The sequence below is a fragment of the Podarcis filfolensis genome (assembly GCF_964270895.1).
Source record: "Podarcis filfolensis genome assembly, chromosome: 5".
NCBI lineage: Eukaryota > Metazoa > Chordata > Lepidosauria > Squamata > Lacertidae > Podarcis > Podarcis filfolensis.
In genome coordinates, this window is record NC_139608.1 from 49,461,548 (window position 1) to 49,480,862 (window position 19,315).

At 42.7% G+C, this 19,315-nt stretch overlaps 1 protein-coding gene across 7 annotated transcripts in view; it reads left to right on the forward strand.

Moving 5' to 3' along the window:
* VWA2 (von Willebrand factor A domain containing 2) overlaps positions 1 to 19,315 on the forward strand; it is a 39,954-nt gene that overhangs the window by 12,417 nt on the left and 8,222 nt on the right. For all 7 annotated transcript variants that reach the window (XR_014548856.1, XR_014548857.1, XR_014548858.1 and 4 more), the window contains exons 5-14: positions 3,052 to 3,185; positions 3,448 to 3,557; positions 7,973 to 8,167; positions 8,968 to 9,101; positions 10,516 to 10,648; positions 12,246 to 12,301; positions 12,992 to 13,099; positions 14,840 to 15,418; positions 17,193 to 17,744; positions 19,069 to 19,191. Coding sequence is in view for 4 of the 7 variants with exons in the window: in XM_083616682.1 (XP_083472808.1) it covers positions 3,052 to 3,185; positions 3,448 to 3,557; positions 7,973 to 8,167; positions 8,968 to 9,101; positions 10,516 to 10,648; positions 12,246 to 12,301; positions 12,992 to 13,099; positions 14,840 to 15,418; positions 17,193 to 17,744; positions 19,069 to 19,191 (2,124 nt within the window). In the remaining 3 variants the exon portion in view is untranslated. The remainder of the gene's footprint in view (positions 1 to 3,051; positions 3,186 to 3,447; positions 3,558 to 7,972; positions 8,168 to 8,967; positions 9,102 to 10,515; positions 10,649 to 12,245; positions 12,302 to 12,991; positions 13,100 to 14,839; positions 15,419 to 17,192; positions 17,745 to 19,068; positions 19,192 to 19,315) is intronic.

Consider the following 19,315-nt stretch of genomic DNA (forward strand, 5'->3'; position numbering starts at 1 on the left):
AACAAGGTTACTGTATAACATGACTGAGTGGCTTTCAGTGGAATGCTTTAAAACTTTCAATCCCTTTTAATCTGTTTTTTTTTTGGGGTGGGGGGACTAATTTCAAATCTTTTTAACTAGGCAGAAATCGAAGCCAAAGGCGATAATGATGTGCTGTCCTTGAAGACAAAGTAAAAGAGAGAGGAAATCAAGAATAAATACATGGCTGCCGTATTTAAAAATGCAAATTTCTCATTCCTTGCTACATGAACTGTTCCTACTTGTTTTTTTTAAATTAGTTCAGTTTTTATATACCAGAGGAGTTAGGATGGGAACAACGGTTTAAGGTGGAAGAGGGCTATAAAAATAAATACAGTACAACATAATATGTAAGTTACGTAGGATTTAAATTGACCCACTATACCTGTTGAATGTCAAAATCTTTTACCAATTAAATGCTTCTTGTAGTCCTCCTAATGCATTTTGTCTGCAGGGGGGGTTCCCCTGCACTGAGGGGCAGCTGGGCCATAGTTACCACTGGTCCCATTCACAGATGACGCTGTTCCAGCCACCTACTGTTCACAAGTTGAGTCTGGCAGTCTGAGCAAGGAAGCATATGCATGCAGACCTCTATGCAGTGCGTTTTTGCTAAAAAGTAATAATTTAGGGGTACTCTTTTTCCTACTTATATTGAAATACTGTCCCTCAATTTAGATACACAAAATGTTGGGGGGTATGCGTACCCCTGTGTCCCCCCCCAGAAGAAACACTGCCTCTATGCAAAGTACAATCCTATATGATGGGTAGTCCAAGTCAGTAAAACCCTACATGCATAGAAATCATAGGGTCCAGGGAGCTGGGGACAGGGTTTGGGCCATCATGTGAAGGAGTCTCTTGGAATAGGCCAAACAAAAATATAGGGTGTAGGGAAATCATAACTGGCTTCCCCAATGATTGCTTTTACTCATAAGCAGATGATAGTGGAACTCTGAATTTGATTGGAGCAGTATGGAGCAAGGCGATTTAACTCTTCCCTTAAAGATGGGATTTCTTGTTACTTTATTAGAATAATGTGTGTCCCACCTTTTACATCTACCTGACTCTGAGAAGCTAAGAACAATCAAGAAACAACAAAGCAATCATTAAAAATTAAAGTGGGGAGGGGAAGAAACAAGACACAAGAGGGCAGATAACTGAGAACATCATCATCTGCTTAAAATAAATAAGGCTAATAAAAAGCCGGGCTCCTCTACTGCACACAGCAGCTTCAGAGGTGTGGATTGAACACTGGGCGGGGTGGAAAGGCTAGCAGGACCCCTTCTCTTGGTGTCACTGCTGTAATCAAAATTAAGACAACCATTTCTCCTGCATGGCTGCTGTTAAAAAACATAGCAATAGAAACTTTAGGAACGCTGATCTTAGATTTCTCCCACATTTAATGGAATTTGGCCAATATAGCCTGGGGGAATACAATTTGTAAGACTCCATTTCTGATTTTGCCCATTGTCTCTGCTGTAGTTGGGCTTTCAGTAACTGAATCTGATAGCTTTTCTGTGCACTGTTTTGAGTGTTGTAGCATGGAAGCAGCATTTACTTGCTGACATGCTTTTTCCCTATTTATCAGTGTAGTCCTTTTTCTTTCCTGCTTTTTTTTTTTTTTACTAATTTCAGGGATGCAGAGTATTTACAATGACTGAAACAAATGTTTTCCAAATTTCCAAGGGCATGTTTGTGCTTTGCCCATTTTCACAGGCCCCTCCCTGTAAAATGAAAGGACAACCTTAGCTTAATCCAACTCTGTCAACTTGAAGCTTCTACCTTGGCACACACTCCCAGCAACTAGTAATTGCCTTGCAGGCAAGTTTGTGCACGCTCAGGTAACACCAGGACATGGTCTCAGGAAAACCTGGTGCTAGTATGAAACTGACTCTGAGAAACTTGTTTCAAGAAACCACAAGTGTTTAAACTTACGGATTTAATAGAATCTTAGAGCCGCAAGAGACTGTAAGGATCATTAATGCCAAGTCCCTCAGGCAGAATGCAATGTACCTAAATCATCCTTAACAAAGCTGTAAAGCCAAAAGAGGCTCCATGACATCTCGTTTGTGTCTTTAAATAATAAGAGAGAGAGAAAATTCCTTTCGGCGCATAGGCAGTCATGATTAATCAGCAATTTATGGCAGCTAGTATTGCAGATATAACTTCTGCTCCTCTCAGACTGCAGTTTCTATGATACTATGACATTCCCCCCCCCCCATGAGAAGGTTAGTTGAGCTTAGAGGAATGATCCATCTTTGGGGAATATTAAGATCTGACCCTGAAAGTTGTTGACCCAACTAGGGATGTGCTTTAAGGATCAATACAGAATCTGTGGTTCCTCAAAAGCTGTTGGGCTGTAATTTCCATCATCCTTGGGGATTGGTCATCCTGGCTGAGGCCGATGGGAATCAGAGAGTCCAACAGTATCTGGAGGGTTGCAGATTTAAAGGCTTTCTCAGGCTGGTGTTTGGAACCACAAGGCAAGACAGTTGCTTGCAACATGTAACCATATGGCTACATTCAATATTATCATCTCTTCCACTTCCTGGATTTTGGAATGGCTGGAGTGATGCTGGTTAGATCCTGATCGCTTGTGATTACAGACACCACACAGAGGACAGAGGAGGACAGGGAGGGGTGTGTGAGTGTGATAAAACTAGCCTACAGTACAGAGATTAAATTCACAGCGATTGTTCTGCCTATTTTTGCCTGTGCCCCTTGCACTGAAAAGGGTTCCCCACTCGTGATCTAGAGGCTGAAAACTTTAGCAACTGGGAACAAAACAAAGAAGTGTAATGTACTTCATTTTTGTTTAATGAATGGTGATGTGCATTTGAATTCTTATTTCCTTCTGGACCTTCACTTCCTAATGTATTATAATGAATGTTATCCTTGGTTTCTTTTCAGCATGTATACTTCACCCCACCCCCCCGCCAGTCCTCTTCTCCTCCTCCTTCTGTCCTCCCAGCCAACCTGACTTCTTCACATTATTACTATGTGTTGTGATTAAACACCCCCTCTCTCTTCTGCCAGTAATGAATTGCTCTGCCCCAGTTGACGTCTTGTTTCTGTTCGATGGCTCCTACAGCATTGGCAAAGGGAGCTTTGAAAGGTCAAAATACTTAGCAATCAAGCTTTGTGATGCTCTGGACCTCAATCCAGGAAAGGTGAGCACCCCCCCCCCAAGTTTATTCCACTCGCTGGGTGCCGTGTAGAATCTGGGAGATGCATGTTGTGTAGGGTTGTGCATGTTGTGTATGTCTATAGGAGAATATAGGCAACTTGGGGAATTCTTGTTAGTTTATCTTTATGGGGTTTGCTAGTTCACTTCCCATGTCTGTTCTTGCTGTAGACATTTTGAGCATTCCTGGAATGGTAGCAACTGCATAAAAATAAATCCGCCTTGTTGACCTTCCCCTCCTCTTTCAGGTCAGAGTGGGAGCAATACAGTTCAGCAACACTCCTCATTTGGAGTTCCCTTTGGATGCATATTTCACCAAGCAGGAGATAAAAGACAAACTCAGGAAGATTGTGTTCAAGTAAGAATTATTATATGTGCGAGTTCTTATTAAGGAAGTTAAAATAAGTAGTTGGCAAGTAATAGCTTCATTCTGATAGTTGCATGTTCATGTTGTATTTGGAACATTTTACTTTCGATGTTGTGAATGAAATATTTAATGATTTATTCATTGATTTATATCTTGACTTCATTATTTTATGGAATCGGGGGGGGGGGCATCCATTTGGTTCCCAGCTGGTCTCCTGTCAACCAGACCACCAGCTTAGCTTGAGCAATATGATGGCCTCATGTACCTCCAGATCATTTCCTGGGACCTAACTTAATTGGTATATTTATATTTAAGCTGATTTTCCATATTCAGCCATATTCGGTGTCCCATGGTGCAAATAGTTTAAATGTCAGTCTAACTTAACAAAAACCATGGCATGGGAGTAAGTTACATTTAATCCAATAGGTCTTATTTCCAAGTGGATATATTAAGAATCAGAGTGTGGGTCACCAACTACAAAAGTTCTGCTAGAACAGGCCAAAGGCATGGATCCAGCTTCCTATTCTCACAGTAGCCAACCACATGCTTATGGGAAGCCAATAAGCGGGACCTGAGTGTAAGAGAACTTTCCCTATTTGTGATTCCAAACAAAACAGTATTCAAAGGCACACAGCCACCCACCCCCTAAGTGTGCTTAAGGCCATGAGATTACAAACATTACAGTGAATCAGAGATGGTCTCTTGGTGACAACCTTCATGTACAGCAAGGACTTACAAGGAACTGTTCTGGGTGGCCATTCCTTACCTTTGGAATTCCTTCTAGTGTACATGTGTGTCGGTTACATTCTGGACCTCCACGTGCATCGGCAGCACCCACGTAAGGCCACCTCTCCCCGTTCCGCCCCCTTTTGTGATGTCACGCACATATCAGACACACCTAAGACAGTCGCTGCCTGTATTCCAGAAATGATGTAGGGGTGTGTGTGTGTGTTGCAGATTTTTTTTTTTTTTGTCCCCAGAGATAGACATGAGGTCTCTAAGTGGCTAATTTGTGCTGTTTCCAACAAAAACATATATATTTGCATATATATTTCCCCATAACATGGTGTAGCCTAATATTTAGAAAGTTTTCCTCATTTTTACTTATTTTGAAGCATAGTTCCCCCCTTCTCTTTCAAACCCCAACATGTGCACACAGACACTCTATGCGCCAGGAAGATCTCTGTTCACCTCCAGGGCTCCCACACAGCCCTCCCTCTGCATGATCATTTTGGACACCAAGTATGCACCTACACCTGCCACCAGGAAAGCGATGGAGGAGAGAGAAAAATGGGTTCTGTTGTGCTAAGTGGAGATTCCTCTCTGCCTCTTGTGGGACTGGATTGAGCTGTTAATGCTTCAAGAGAAGACAGAGTATGAAAAGCATACCCCCAATTCCTTTTTGACTGCTTCTGAAGTGCAACTGAAAGCAGAGGCTGTGAAATGGTATTGAATATCTGGAATCTAGACATGTGCTGACATTCCTTTAATGCTGAGAAGAGAACGTTGACAGCTCCAGCAGAGATAACGTCCTTCAGTTTGCCAGTAAATCCTGGTTTTAGCTTAAAGCTATCACTGGCAAAAATAGCCAGGATGGCAGCAACCACTTCAGAGGGCAGAATTGGAAAATATGAAGGTCTGCATTCATGGCCACTTGGTTCTCCCCCTCCCTCTTCAATCTTTTGTCTGTGGCTCCTAATGCTAAGATAGGCTTCAAGCAGTTTAGAAGTATCACAACCAATGATGCATGCATTAAAATAGAGTGGGCCAGATTCAGCCACCTCATTCCTCTAGTAGAAGCCAATTCAAGGATTCCCGCTAGTGCAGTGGGGCTGTGAGTCAATATCTATAGGGTGATTCTGGTTCTCATAGTGTCCTCCTTCATGGCCAAGCCCATTGTGCTTCACAAAATCACTTTCTTGCTGATAAGACACATGAAAAGGATAAGCATCCTGCCACAGTGTTTTTAATCACTTGCATGCAAATTTTACATCACTTATGGGGTACACCATTCCTTTTTCTCTCTGGGTGTTAGTGCCAAGAAGACACAGTGCCAGAAAACAAAGAGGCGGCTGTTTTCTGGTGACAAACTCACACGCCTCACACGCAGGTATTCATATGAATGTGAGGTATGCGTGTGTCAATTTTGTCCCAACAAACAATGTGGAAAGGACATTCCTGGCTTGGTTGGTAAACTAAAACCGAAGGGCCTGCCAACTCATTGACTGAAAGGAACTTGCATCTCCTCAGTCGAAAAACAGCCCTGGTTACACAGGATCTAAGAAATTACTTTTTAAAAACTGCCGCATTTAAAATCAAAGCTGTCAAGAGTTTCAAGTCATTTGGAGATGGAAGCAAAGCAATGACAAAATGCAGCTGGCTAAGGAAGATTTGACTGCTACTGCAGTGTTGCTGATGCGTTCTTGACATGTGGCTCAAGAGAGAGAACGTTTAAGTAAGGGAATAAAGGGGAGACCTAGAAAAGATCAAAGCCGGCTCTGGCAGGAGTTTAGAGAACTGAGAATTATAGGGTGGTACAAAGAGAAGTGTGCAGATTAAAGAACCAAGCACCACAAAGCGTGAGTATGATCAAATACTGACTACACAAGGAAATACAGAAATCACAATAAGGGTCATTTTTAAAAAACTGAATAAACATGGCCCAAAATAAAGAGTTGTAGGCATGTGGAAATGAGGGGGTAACATTGTGATTTATTTTAAAAGGACTTTATTCACAATTTTGCCCCGATCATTTTGAATGGAAATAAAAGCAGACTCTAAGAAAGAGTACAGTAACTGGAAATGGTCAAACTCCCACAACAGGCATAGAAAACGGAGATAATCAAGGCAGTTTTGTTACAGAGTTAGTAGTGACTGGAAGTATGCAAGAAAATATAATACTGAATATTACCATTCTATAATTCTCACCGTAGATGGCCTCTTCAGTTATGCGAAGTGTTAGCATTGTGGTATCACCACCACCAGCACACTTGTTTTACCACACTGTATATCATTTCCAGTCATTCCTTGTGTTTGTTGCATTCTAGATTCTTTGTACGTCATGCATGATTTCTCACAGCAGAAGATGAAAAACCCTGTGACAGCCAAAATACTTGGCTAATAGTTCCAGTGACTAGCTAGTAAAATCCAAGGGGGCTTCCCAGAACAGCACTTAATGTCTTGGACTTCTGCAACTTAACATTTAACAGATGTTGGAGTGCAAGTGTGGGGGCAGAGATGAAACTGCACCTGCAGTGACTCTTTAGAAATCTTTGTAACGCAGCATCCCCTGCAAGCAGGGCAATATGAATCATGGCATACATATATAACTTGGTACCCAGTGACTCTGCATGTGGGAGCCTCCATTGGATGCGGTGACTGTTCCTCGTGTGCGAGTCATTACTTGCTCTTGTGACTGCCAAGAGATGAACTTGCATCATACTTGCACTCACCCTGAGTGCCAGGTTCAGATCTATGTCTATGAGAAGTAGCTTGTTTTGTGTTAAAACAAATGAACCAGAAGATAATAGAGTTGCCCCAGGCTGCAACCTGGAGATTCCCCCGATTAGAAGGTACCACAGGACAAGTGTTTGTTTTGAACCCCCTGACTGTGAATGGGTGGGGCAATTTGGACCAGAGAAGTGGTGTGTGGAGAGTGTTAATATTCCTCTCCAGAAGCTTGTGGGGTTTTCTCATGTGGTAGAAGGGCCGTTGGATTTCATTGTACAGTAGAACCTCTGGTTGCGAATGTGATCCATGCGGGAGGCACGTTTGCAACCCACAGCGCTGCGATTTGGCGCTTCTGCGCATGTGCAAAGTGTGATTTAGTGTTTCTGTGCATGCGCAAAGTGCTGAAACCCGGAAGTAACCCATTCCAGTACTTCCGGGTTTGGCATGTCCATAACCCGAAAACACGCAACCCGCAGCAATTGCAACCCGAGGTATGACTGTACATATGTAATGTGTAGTTTCCCCCCACTTGATAGTAATGGGTTATTGGATAAGACTTACTTGACTCCAAAGCAATGTATAATGTCTGTTGCCTATACAGTCAGTAGGGAAAGGGGAGAAGAATGAAGTAGAAATTACATGTAAGAGGAACGTGCACCATCTCAAAACATTTTTTGCTCCTCTTTGCTGTCCTGCCTACTGGAAAGGTAGAATGGATTCTCTTTTTGCTCTCAAACAGCATATTTGTGTATGTTGCACCTATTTTATCAAGATTGTTTTTACTTATGTGATACAGCCCTGCTTTATTCCAGTAGTAGTCTCCATCACCTGTTGACTTTCCAGACAAACCATATTCTGTATTCTAGCAGTTTCCCTGAGCAAATGTCAGGTCTTCTGTTGGAAATGAAGCAGAGAGCAATGTTAACTTATCCCCATTCTTCTTCTGTTTAACTCAGAGGTGGGAGAACAGAAACAGGACTTGCTCTGAAATACATTCTTCGGAAAGGATTCTCTGGGGGCAGAAACTCATCCATACCTCAGATCCTTATAATCCTAACTGATGGGAGATCTCAGGGCAATGTGGCACTGCCAGCCAAGCAGTTAAAAGAAAGGGGGATTGCTGTGTTTGCTGTGGGAGTCAGCTTCCCAAGGTAAGTTTATCCTCTAGTCTAGAGTGGGAAGAAGCCAGGGGTGCCATTACTTATTGACTACCAGTGACTGAAGAAAAGGCTTGCAGTGGAAGTGAGATTTATCAGGCTAGAGAGTTGAAGAGAAAGTGGTGGTCCACACGCTAGAAACCCATCGCCAGTGAGAGTTTTAGGCATCGCTAGGGAGAGTTTTGTATCCCAGAGAGGTTTACATCAATAAATGAAGAAAACAAAACAATATAATAAATAAAATATACCAAAACAATTCCATAACCCCCCCACACAACAAAAACAACATTAAATTACCCACCAGTCTATTAGAAAATCTGACTTTTTAAAAAACCCTGGACTCCTATGCCTCCTCCAAAAGCATGGAAAAAGGCGTGTGTCTTGACTTGCTTTCTAACAGAGCATTATGAAGAGGCCAGGCACACCTCAGTGGGGAGCCAACTCCACAGGAGCCACTATCAAAAAGGCCCTTCCCTTCCCTTGCATTAAGTGTGCATATAAAGCTCCAAGGTGTACGTTTGTGTGCATCCTTTTTCTATTGGTATAGTGGCAAGGGTGTGTGTTGGGAAATCTTTTGTTAAAGCAAATGTGGTAAGAACAGAAAAAGAATGTTTGTGTTTGGAAAATGTAGTAACTACAGCAGAGCAACGGCTGCTATTGGGCTTCAGTTTCACACACATCTATACATGCACCATGCTCTTTTAAATAGCCCCAGTTAATTATGACACCCGTTGCCATTACGTTGTTGCCATGCTGCAGTCCTTTATTTGTTGTGCTGAATTATTTCTGTGCAGATGGGAAGAACTGCAGGCACTAGCCAGTGAGCCGGCCGAATGGCACATCCTCTTTGCCGAAGATGCTGATGACGCCTCCAATGGTTTCTATACCACCCTTACAGAGTCTGCCATCTGCAGCGCTGCATTTCCAGGTAAAAATGGTTTTTAGTCGTTGACATACTGATTAAACAAGTCTTGCCATCTATTTTGTTTAGGCACTAGCTGTCACATTTAGGCATTTTGTTTGTGCTCCTGGGCCCAAAGCCTCATTTGTCCTTTCTCCCTCCAGGCTGCTCTTCTAATCTAGGGCATTCTTTCTGTTTATCAGAAGGCAGGAAGGAAGAGAAATTCCAGACAGAGAGGGAGAAAGAGAAGCTTCAAAGTCTGGTGATTAAGGGTAGAGCTGCTATTTGCCTGTAGGGTTGCCTGTTTCTGAGAGCTTGAAGGCAGCAAGTGAGACTCTCCAGCAGTGGTCCCTCATACACGGCCATTCCATCCCTGCACACGCCTAAGAGAATTAAGCTGCGTGTTAAATTTACTGTAGAGCGTGTAGCAATGTCTTCAGTTTTTGATAATTAAACCATTAGTCTGGTGGGATGCTGGTCCTGCTGTAAATGTCGCGGGTTGTATCTAACACTGCGCAGGCAGAGTTCCATTTGAGCAATGGGACTTGCCCTCCCAAAATCTGTTTTCCAACCTTCTGGAGAAGATTTTAAGGAAGTGAGTGGGGGGTTGCCAAGTAGAGGAAGGGGAGTTCCATTGTGGTAGTGGAATAGCAGCATTGGACGCAACACGTACGGTAAGAAGTGCCCCCCCCCCCGATACTTTTAATCTGAAGCCCTTGCCATGGGAGAGGGGCAGTTTCCTTTTAGATTGGGGTTGGGAAGGCAAGCGGTAAGCTCCCCCTCAATACGCACTGTATTTATGGTAGGAATTGTACTTCCTCCCCACCCTACACCTCTTAATTTAATTAACAACAACAGCAAAAACCCAGAGTTTGTTCCATGCAATGCAGTGCCTATTAGGTGTAGTTTGACCCTTTATAATTGTATATCACAGCAAGCAATACAAAAGGCTGGGCAACGCCTAGGGTGGGCTTCAAGTTAGAGAGGGGGTGCTACCTAGCCAAGTGTCCTGTGTTTCCCTTCCCTCCACTGCCCACCTTGTTGATTCCCCAGTTTTACCCCATGGCAGTAGCTACATCAAGTATTTGGGTGTATTGTTGGAAATTCAAAATGGTGGTTGGCTTCCCTGCCACTGCTATCAGAAAAGCAAGTGTCCAGGAAAGACAGAAAGCTGCCTCATATCAGCTCAAGCGGTTTGTCCATCTAGCCCAGTATTTTCTACTCTGACTGGCAGTGGCTTCCTAGGGTCTCGGGCAAAGGGCTTTCCTGTCGCCTGCTATCTGATATTTTCAGCAGGAGATACCAGGGATGAAATCTAAAGCCTTTTCATGTAAATAATGTGCTCTTAATGTTTTGCTGTGCTCCCTTTTGGGGGGTGCATAAAGTTTTCGATCTCAGGAAATGAATGCCTACTCTTGAGACCATTTTCTCCTTGCCCCAGGCTGCGGAGCCGAATCTCACTCTTGCGAACGCAAAACACTCGAGAGAGTCAAAGAGTTTGTTGGAAACTACTTTTGCTGGAAGGGGTCGAAGAGCAATAATGCCGTGCGCACGTCGCTCTGCCCATTTTACAAGTGAGTCAGCAGCTGTGTGCTGCCCCTTTAAACCCCAGTGGGGATCAATGAAATCTATATGTATAGGTGCCCTAGGGAAATGAAGGTGATGGCTGGGCAGGAGCTCAGCACTGTCCTGTCCTGCTGGCCTCTAAGGAAAGTTTTAAAAATAAAGTTTTAAAAAGTGGGGGAGAGGCAGGAGCAATGGAGCCCATCACACAATAAAACGGGTTTCAAACACTCCAAGCAAGGCTACACCCACAACAGCACCTGGAAGCTAGTGTCTCCAGCAGATTTTTGCATTTGAATAAAAAAAGAGAGATAGAGAGGCAGAGAGATTTGGCTGAGTCCAGTTATAGTTGGAAATCAACACAGTATCTCTTGATTCAGATGCAGGGCACATCTTTGTATTCCTGAATTCCCTCCAGTGTCACAATGGATTACTTTCCTTGAGGTAGAAAAAGAGCCAGGCCCAGAACTCTCACAGCTGGCCCTAGTACGCAACCGAGGCCTCTCCGGATGTTTTTCATGCCTCTTGGTTGGAAGAAACACTTCTTCTCTTGTCTTGCTCCTTTGACAGCGCTATAAGATCATTCCTGATATGGGGTGAAGGCTCAATCACTGGCAGGAAATAGCCTCTGCTCATATTGCAGCCAATGCGAAGCCCAAAGTCTGCAAACACAGGGCTATATTGTCAGCTTGGGGGCAGCAGGTCCAACAAGAAAATTCCCTGCATGCTGAGTTGAGGATATATCCTAAAATTATGCAAGATAAGTAATGTCAAATGCCTGTAAAAGGAAGTAGTTGCATGCTCAAATCTTTGTAAGAAGGGCTTGTACCCCTAAGTGAAATATTTGAGAAAGGACTTGGAAAGGAAAACAGATCTTTGTGCCTTTTGTAGTTTTGTTTTGTTTCTGTATATAAAGAAGTTTTAAAAGATGTAGTATTTCCTTTCAGCTCCTCCCCCCCTTCATTCCCTCCCCCCTTGTTTCCTCTATGAGAAATCTACCTTGGGGACTAGCTAGGGATGGTGGGAGGAAGCAGGCTTGTGATAGCACACACACAAATCTTGATTGATGCAGCGTGGGAAGTAAAGAAATAAAATAGCTTTGAAAAGAGCAATTTTTTTTGAGCAGGCCAACAGAATTCTGAAGCTGGAATGTCTTACCTAGTACATAGATTTATGTAAATGAAGAGCATACTTTAAAGATGTACTTCTCGGGGGTTACAGCAAGTGTGTGTGTATGGGGGGCGGAGCCAGCGATTATGCAGCTAGACGTTGTTGGACTCCAGATCCCATCATCCCTCTCTACTGGCCTTGCTGACTGGGACAGATGGGAGTTGGAGTCTAGCATCTCAAGGGCACCATATTGGTTACCCCTGGTGTAAGTAAACATAAGAGGGTGGTGTGGAGTTTAGAAACATCAGTGGTGAAATCTCTGCTGCCTTTTTGTTTTTTTGCTTTTCCATTGGCTTTATTTTTGCAAAGCTTTCTGACTAGGCGTGCATAAGATTGTGTATTTAATACATTAACCGAACTGAAAGTTGCCAACTTCTATTTCATAGACTAAAGTTTATCCCAATCTCACTTTTTTATATACTGGCTTTTCTAATTAAGCTGGAGGAACACCTTCATCAAGTATCCTTCTAGATGCTACCGTACCACATGCCCAGGTAAGATACATTTCAAAATGAAAAATAATGAGGTATTGATTTAATACCTGGACTTGTCTTGACTAATTTCTGCAAAACAAATTATGGTTTAAGAATGTAAGATAAAGAGAAAAATAGAGAAGAGGAACTGAGAAAGAAACAGTTGACTAAGTATACACCCCGACCTGCGTTGAGGATGAAGGAAGTCAAATAGAAATGAATAAGAGCTGAATTAGGGATGTATCTGTAACATCTGCTTTGCATTTGTAGTTGTAGTATCTTTTTGTTAGTTTGTTTTGTGAGTGTTGTCTGTGTTGGTGTCGGTATAATAAATCAATTTTAAAAAGAAAAAAGGGGGAAAATGGGGTAAAATAAGATTGTGCCTCAATTAATAGACATTCTGTTTGCCAACAAAGGGAAACAGGAGAAGCCTAGTTTATAAGAAGAGTGTCAAACGAAGACCCTTTTACTGTGTTCCAGAGTCTATTTTGCTTTTCTAAAAGGCAAGATATGCTCTCGCTAGACACGAAAAAGGGATCTTGGGGTTAAATACTCTGCTTAGATGCCGTGTGAACTGTGCCTGAGTTTTCCTAGAGCTCGGTCCTGTTTACAACTTAACAACAAGAAGAAAAGGCTCCATAATCATTGATCAAAAAATTAAATGGGTACCCTTGTCTTTCTCCTTCCTGGTTGTTGGTTTGTTTTTTTTAGATCCTTGTGGTTCTCATCCTTGCCAGAATGGAGGCACATGCATTCAGCAGGGATTAGAAGGATACCACTGTGTCTGCCCAGTTGGCTTTGGAGGAGATGCTAATTGCGGTATGCCTTTTCATCTTAGGCACCAGTGCTTTGAGGTTGTTGTTTTTTAATGTGTCATGAACATCACTCAGTTTCCTGTAACAGTTCTGGTTGTTGTTATTTTTGTTTTATAACAGGGAAGAGGAGAAAAGGATAAGGGTTAAGAGACTCGATTTACAAAACAAAACATTAAATGTTTCAGAGGAAGGGGGTTTTTTTGGTACTGCTTGTTTCTGGTGACTGAGACATGGGGCGCATCCAGATTTCCTTTTGTGCCATGTTTCTAGGCACAGGTCTGGGCTTTAAAGCTCTGGATCTGAGCGATTTTATTTTATTTTTGCCCCTGCGCTTTCCCCAGGAAAGCATGTGTTTTACCGCTGAATAAGAGCAAACAGCAAATGGGTTTTGTGTGGATTGCCATTTGCTCCAATTCAGCAGTAAAATGCAGGTTTTCCTGGCGAAAGCAGCGGGACAAAAAAATAACTGCTTGGAGACAGAGCTTTAAAGTCCAGACCTGTGCCTAGAAATAGGGCACAAAAAGAAGTCTATATGAGTCCACGGTGAAAGCTGTAATCTTAATCACATTCACTGGGAAATAGGTCCCATTGAGGTTAATGGGAATTACTTCCATGTTAGTGTATTTAGGAAAAGGATCTGAATGTTCTTGATGACAATTTCAGGACATTCAGGCTGCAATTAATTATTTGTTTTTATTTACATCTCTCTCTCTCTCTCTCTCTCTCTCTCTCTCACACACACACACACACACACACACACACACACACACACACTTTGCTTGCAAGAAAACCTCAAAGTGGTTTAAAACATTAAAATTATCAGTTAAAAACAAATCTTTAAATTGTTTAAAAAAATAATTAAAATCAATGCTACGCTAAAAACCAGATTAAATCATGTTTATATGTCTGGATTGGCTTGCCTAAACAAAAATGTTTTTAGCAGTCACCGAAAAGAGTACCGTGAAGGCGCCTGCCTAGTGTCAATTATAAGCCAGTCTTCCTGGAAACAAGCCCAATTACACTCACTGGAACGTATTTCTGAGCAGACATGTATAAGATAGTGCTGTTAGCTTTGCTTTATGTCTTTGCAGCCAACCTGTCGTTGCTGCTTATTTCTCCACACCCAAAGTGTTGGCATGTCTGCAAAAGGCAGCAAACATCAAATAATTGGGGAGGCTGTTAAAAGGAAGTGCAGCATTCAAAATCGCAGGCCGCTCTTGAATTGGCTCTATACACAGAATATTGTTATGAAGAGCAAGTGTTATTTTTGCTAGGAATTTCTATGAAGACATGGATCAAGCAATTCATTCCTGCATATCTTAGGCTGGATCTAAGACACTTCAAAAAGATAGTTTCAGAAAAACGCATTGTGAACCACATAATGGGAAATCACGTTGGCGAAAGATGGAACTCTACAGTGCCATCTGGTGTCACAACACTTTTAAAACGCTTTTTAAAAAACTAATATAGCTGAGTCCTTAGTGGCTCTTCGTTTGTTAATTGGTTCTGCAGATTCTGCTTATACTGAGATTGGGAGCAAGGCTCTGGATTCTGCATTCTCGCCACTGTGGATAGATCCTACCCTGGCCTGGGGTGAATGTTACTGTAATTAAAAGTTGGCAAGCCTAAATTATCATAGCTTACTGATTTCAACAGACTACTCTACTCCCAATTAGAAACTTCATGTTACGTTTTTATTTGGACTTCTTAACCCTTTCTTAATACTTTTAAACAAAATTTCCAGCACCCAAGCTGAGTCTAGAATGCAGCGTAGACCTTCTTTTCCTGGTGGACAGTTCATCCAGTACCACCCTTGAAGGCTTCTTGCGCTATAAAGCTTTCCTGAAGAGGTTTCTCCAAGCCGTGTGGAGTAGAGAGAGCCCAGGGAATGTGGGTGTGGCCCAGTACAGCAACGATGTCAAAATGGCCGTCGGCATTGGAGGCCACCAAGATGCGCTCAGTCTGGTGAAGGCTGTTGATTCCATGCAGTTCAGTGGAGGAAGCACCTTGACTGGCAAAGCTTTGCGGTACGTTACACAGCATGGCTTTAAGAGTGGCCCAGTCTTTGCTGATACACCCGATGACCTCCCACGTGTGGTCGTCTTGCTCACGGATTCAAATGCTCAGGATTCGGTGGCAGAGGCAGCTAAGTACAGCAGAGGCCAAGATGTCTTCCTCATTGGAATTGGCAGTGAATCTTTGAAAGCAGAGCTGGATGATATTACAGGGAATCCAAAGTGGACACTGATCTACTCATCCCCACAAGATCTCTTCAACAAGATTCCTGAACTACAAAGGAAAATATGCAGCATAGACAGCCAAGGTAAGGGTTCTAGGTAAGAAAGCATTATCGTTTGGTATCTCAGCATCTACTATTGGCTGTCAGGTCCTTATATCCACATACTTGCTATCCAGAAATTCACTTATCTGCACTTAAAGAATTCTGCCCAAACCTCACTATATGCTCCACAGATTCACTTATTCGAACAGCCAATTTCCTTACTTGGTTTGGTTTTTTTGTTTGTGATTTGCTGGTCATCATCCCAGGAGCTATTTTCAGGCAAGAGCCATGGAGAGAGGGAAGGAAAAGCAAGATCAGATGAATCCAAGGCCAGGAAAAGATCTGACAAAACTATGAAAAGAGTGGACAAATTCCACATTGGAAGTGTTTCCATAGGAAATAATAGAAATCATTGGCTTGTTATGTGACCACTGGCCTAACAAACAATTTCCTGGGAACACTTTGTGTCCATAAATCAGTACCTGCATGTATGACTTAAAGAGGCACTGGTATATTCTGATACATACTGTATTTTTCGCCCTATAGGACACACTTTTCCCCCTCCAAAAATGAAGGGGAAATGTGTGTGCGTCCTATGGGGCGAATGCAGGCTTCAGGAAGCTGTCCGCAAGCCGTGGGAGAGCTGCCTGCACCCAGAAGCCTGGGGCACGCTGAGCTCAGCACGCCCCAGGCTTCGAGCTTCGCGCAGCTCTCCCACGGCTTGCGGATAGCAGCCTGTTCTGGGGGCTGGGGTCGGGGGAAGCACGGGCTTCCCCTGCCCCAGCCCCGCTCCTGGGGGGGAAATAAAAAAAATGTTCTTTATTTTCCCCCCAAAAAACTAGGTGCGCCCTATGGGGCGAAAAATACGGTACTTGAAGATGTATGATGGAAAATGGGAACAAAGGCATCACTTCTCAACAGTTAATCAACTCTAGTTGCCTGCAATCAAAATGGATCTGCTATTTGCTAAGCCATCTCAGAGGCTTCGCTGAGGTTTTCTTCAGAACAAATTCTGAGAAGGTGGTGTTAGTGAATGCTTCCGTGGCCTCTTGCTGATCAGAGGGAATTGATTTAGATATTTATCTATACCTTCTAACATCTATACCTTCTATAGTTTTTCTAAGCAAATTATGAGTTAACTATTTAGAACAGGCATCCCCAAACTCGGCCCTCCAGATGTTTTGGGACTACAGTTCCTGACCACTGGTCCTGTTAGCTAGGGATGCTGGGAGTTGTAGTCCCAAAACATCTGGAGGGCCGAGTTTGGGGGTGCCCGATTTAGAAGATTGTTTTAGTTTGACTGAGCTATTTAGAAATGAACTAAATGTTGGGTTTATTTTGATTTAATTTGTTACATTTTTCTCCCTCCCTTCCTTCAGTGGCTTAAGGCTGGCATACATTTTAATTCTAACAACAGCCCTGCGAGATAGGTTAGACTGAGAGGTGGTCGCTGGCCCAAGCTCACCTTGGTGAGCCTCAGAACCAAGCAGGAACTTGAATGTGATCCAATATTCTAGCACTGGCTTTGCCTCACCTTACTGCTTGCTCAGTGCTGTTTAATTTTTACAATTCAAAAGAAATCTGCTGTTCTAAGACTCCTGACTTTCTAAATTTAGCCCAAACTAATGTCAATATAAAAAAATTTTTTGTTTTGACTATGGCAGACCAACACGGCTACCTATCTGTAATGTCAATATGACCTTATGCAAATACCATTCCCTTTCATTTGACTGTTTTAGATGCCTTCCAGCTATTCAGACTATTGAGCCATTTTCTCAGAAGCTTAATGCTGCTCCTTCCTTCCTTCCTTCCTTAGGCTGCCCATCTCAGTCTGTGGACTTGGTATTTGCTTTGGACTCTTCAGCTTCTGTTGGAAGGAATAACTTTGTGCAGCTGAAAACCTTTGTCAGCAGCCTCTCTCTCCAGTTTGACATCAATCGGGATGTGACTCAAGTAGGCCTTGTTGTCTTTGGGAAAAGGCCTCACACCACATTTGGGCTGGACACACACGTGACCAGCTCAGATCTCCATGAAGCCATCAGTCAAGCTCCCTTTGTAGGTGGCTCTGCCTCGGTTGGCAGCTCCTTGCTCCATATTTATGACGATCTTATGACTGTCCAAAAAGGAGCCAGGCCTGGTGTGAAGAAGATTGTGGTGGTGGTCACAAGTGGAGCTGGAGTGGAGGATGCCATTGTCCCAGCTCAACAGCTACGTAATAATGACGTATCGCTACTGGTTATTGGAATGGAACAAGTTCAAGTGAGCTCATTGCTGAGGATTGCAGGTTCTCACAATAATCTCTTGAGGATTCCTTCCTATGAAGAGCTAAAAAATAATGAAGAACTTATCCTTGAAAGAATATGTGATGGTAAGATGATTATTTTGACTTTAGGGTTGTATCTGTATACAATGAATAGAATAAAACCACATTTCTTTATTAATACCTTCATTTTATTATTATTTTGGATAACCCTTTGCCCAGTGTAACCTGGAGCCAGCCATTCTTTCCCTGCATATGCCCATAAGCCATGGGTTGCTAACCTGCAACCTTCCAGATGTTATTGGGCTACAGCTCCCAGTATTCAATTTGTGATGGTTCAGGGTGATGGGAGTTGGAGTCTTAACATCTGGAAGGACTACAGGCTTGTCACTTCTATCATAATAAATCATATATTATTATTTTTTATAATTCACATTTGTTTCTTGGTTTATCACCAATATCAAGTGTCCGAAGGGGCTGGCTAAATATCAATTTACAGTGAATTAGAAGTGCATTGTACATATCAAGTACCAGTAAAGTACATTACTTGAAACATCAGTGCAATAAAATTACAGTGCTAGTCTGGACATTTCCAAACTTGAGCCATATTTAGTTCTTGAATTTGAAATGCCAATTGATTTCAGGGCTACCTTTTCTGATGTAAGCATACTTCTGAGAAAAAGAAGAAGAAAAATAAGATCTATGCTTCAGCACTACCTAACAACCACATATGCCTAACCCCACCTTCTTTGAAGTTGAAAAGAAGCCACATTAAACACTTCTTCCCCTTCGTGTTTAGTTTAAACCATCTTCAAATCAGTATTTGCCATGTGTCTGATTATCTGTTTCACCTTTTAAGCCATTGTTCATCCAAGATTAGTGCGTATTCTTAACACATCAAACAGGGATTGCTTGTGGTAAATGGCAAAAGGACTAGCTGGTCTTTCACGGGCTAGTGTGCTTTGTTTACAAAACAACTCAAGATGAGATTGAACTTGTAGTCTTTGAAGAGCTGCAACTTAGTCATTTATTTAATGATTGGTAAGGTGATGTACTGTCAGATCCTGTGTGTGAAGGAAGGGCATGTGATGGCACAAATGGGGACCAGGAACAGTAATTGTGAGTTGAGGAGGGTCTGTAGAAAGTTCTGGAGCAGGACGCTAGCATCCCTAATTCCAGCAAAAAAGTTTTAGCTGTGATTTTGGCTGTGTGAAATTTAAGTAATGCACTCAATGTATAGCTTTGTCCTAGGTGTGAGACTCTCCCTCTTCTAAGGCTGTAAGGCGTTTCTGCAATACCAGCAGATGTGTTCACTGATTTCCATCTCCACAGAACAACTGGAATCCTGCGGCATTAAGAAAGCTTCGATTTCTTTCTTTCTTCTTGCGCCTGCCAGTCAACATGACCTGTTGTTTTCTTTTGTCTGTTGCAGAGGCCAAGAAGCCTGCAAACCTCTGCAAACCCAACCCCTGCATGAATGATGGAGTTTGTGTTTCTGGAAATGGCAGCTACTGGTGTCGGTGCCAAGGCTGGGTAGGACCTCACTGTGAAAACAGTAAGCATCAAAGTACAGTAGCCAAAAGGCATTTAGGCCTCCTCCCTCATTTAGATTCATTGTCCCCATCTGACACGAATGATCCCTGAAGAATCTACTTGCTCCGTACCTTTGCCCCAAATAA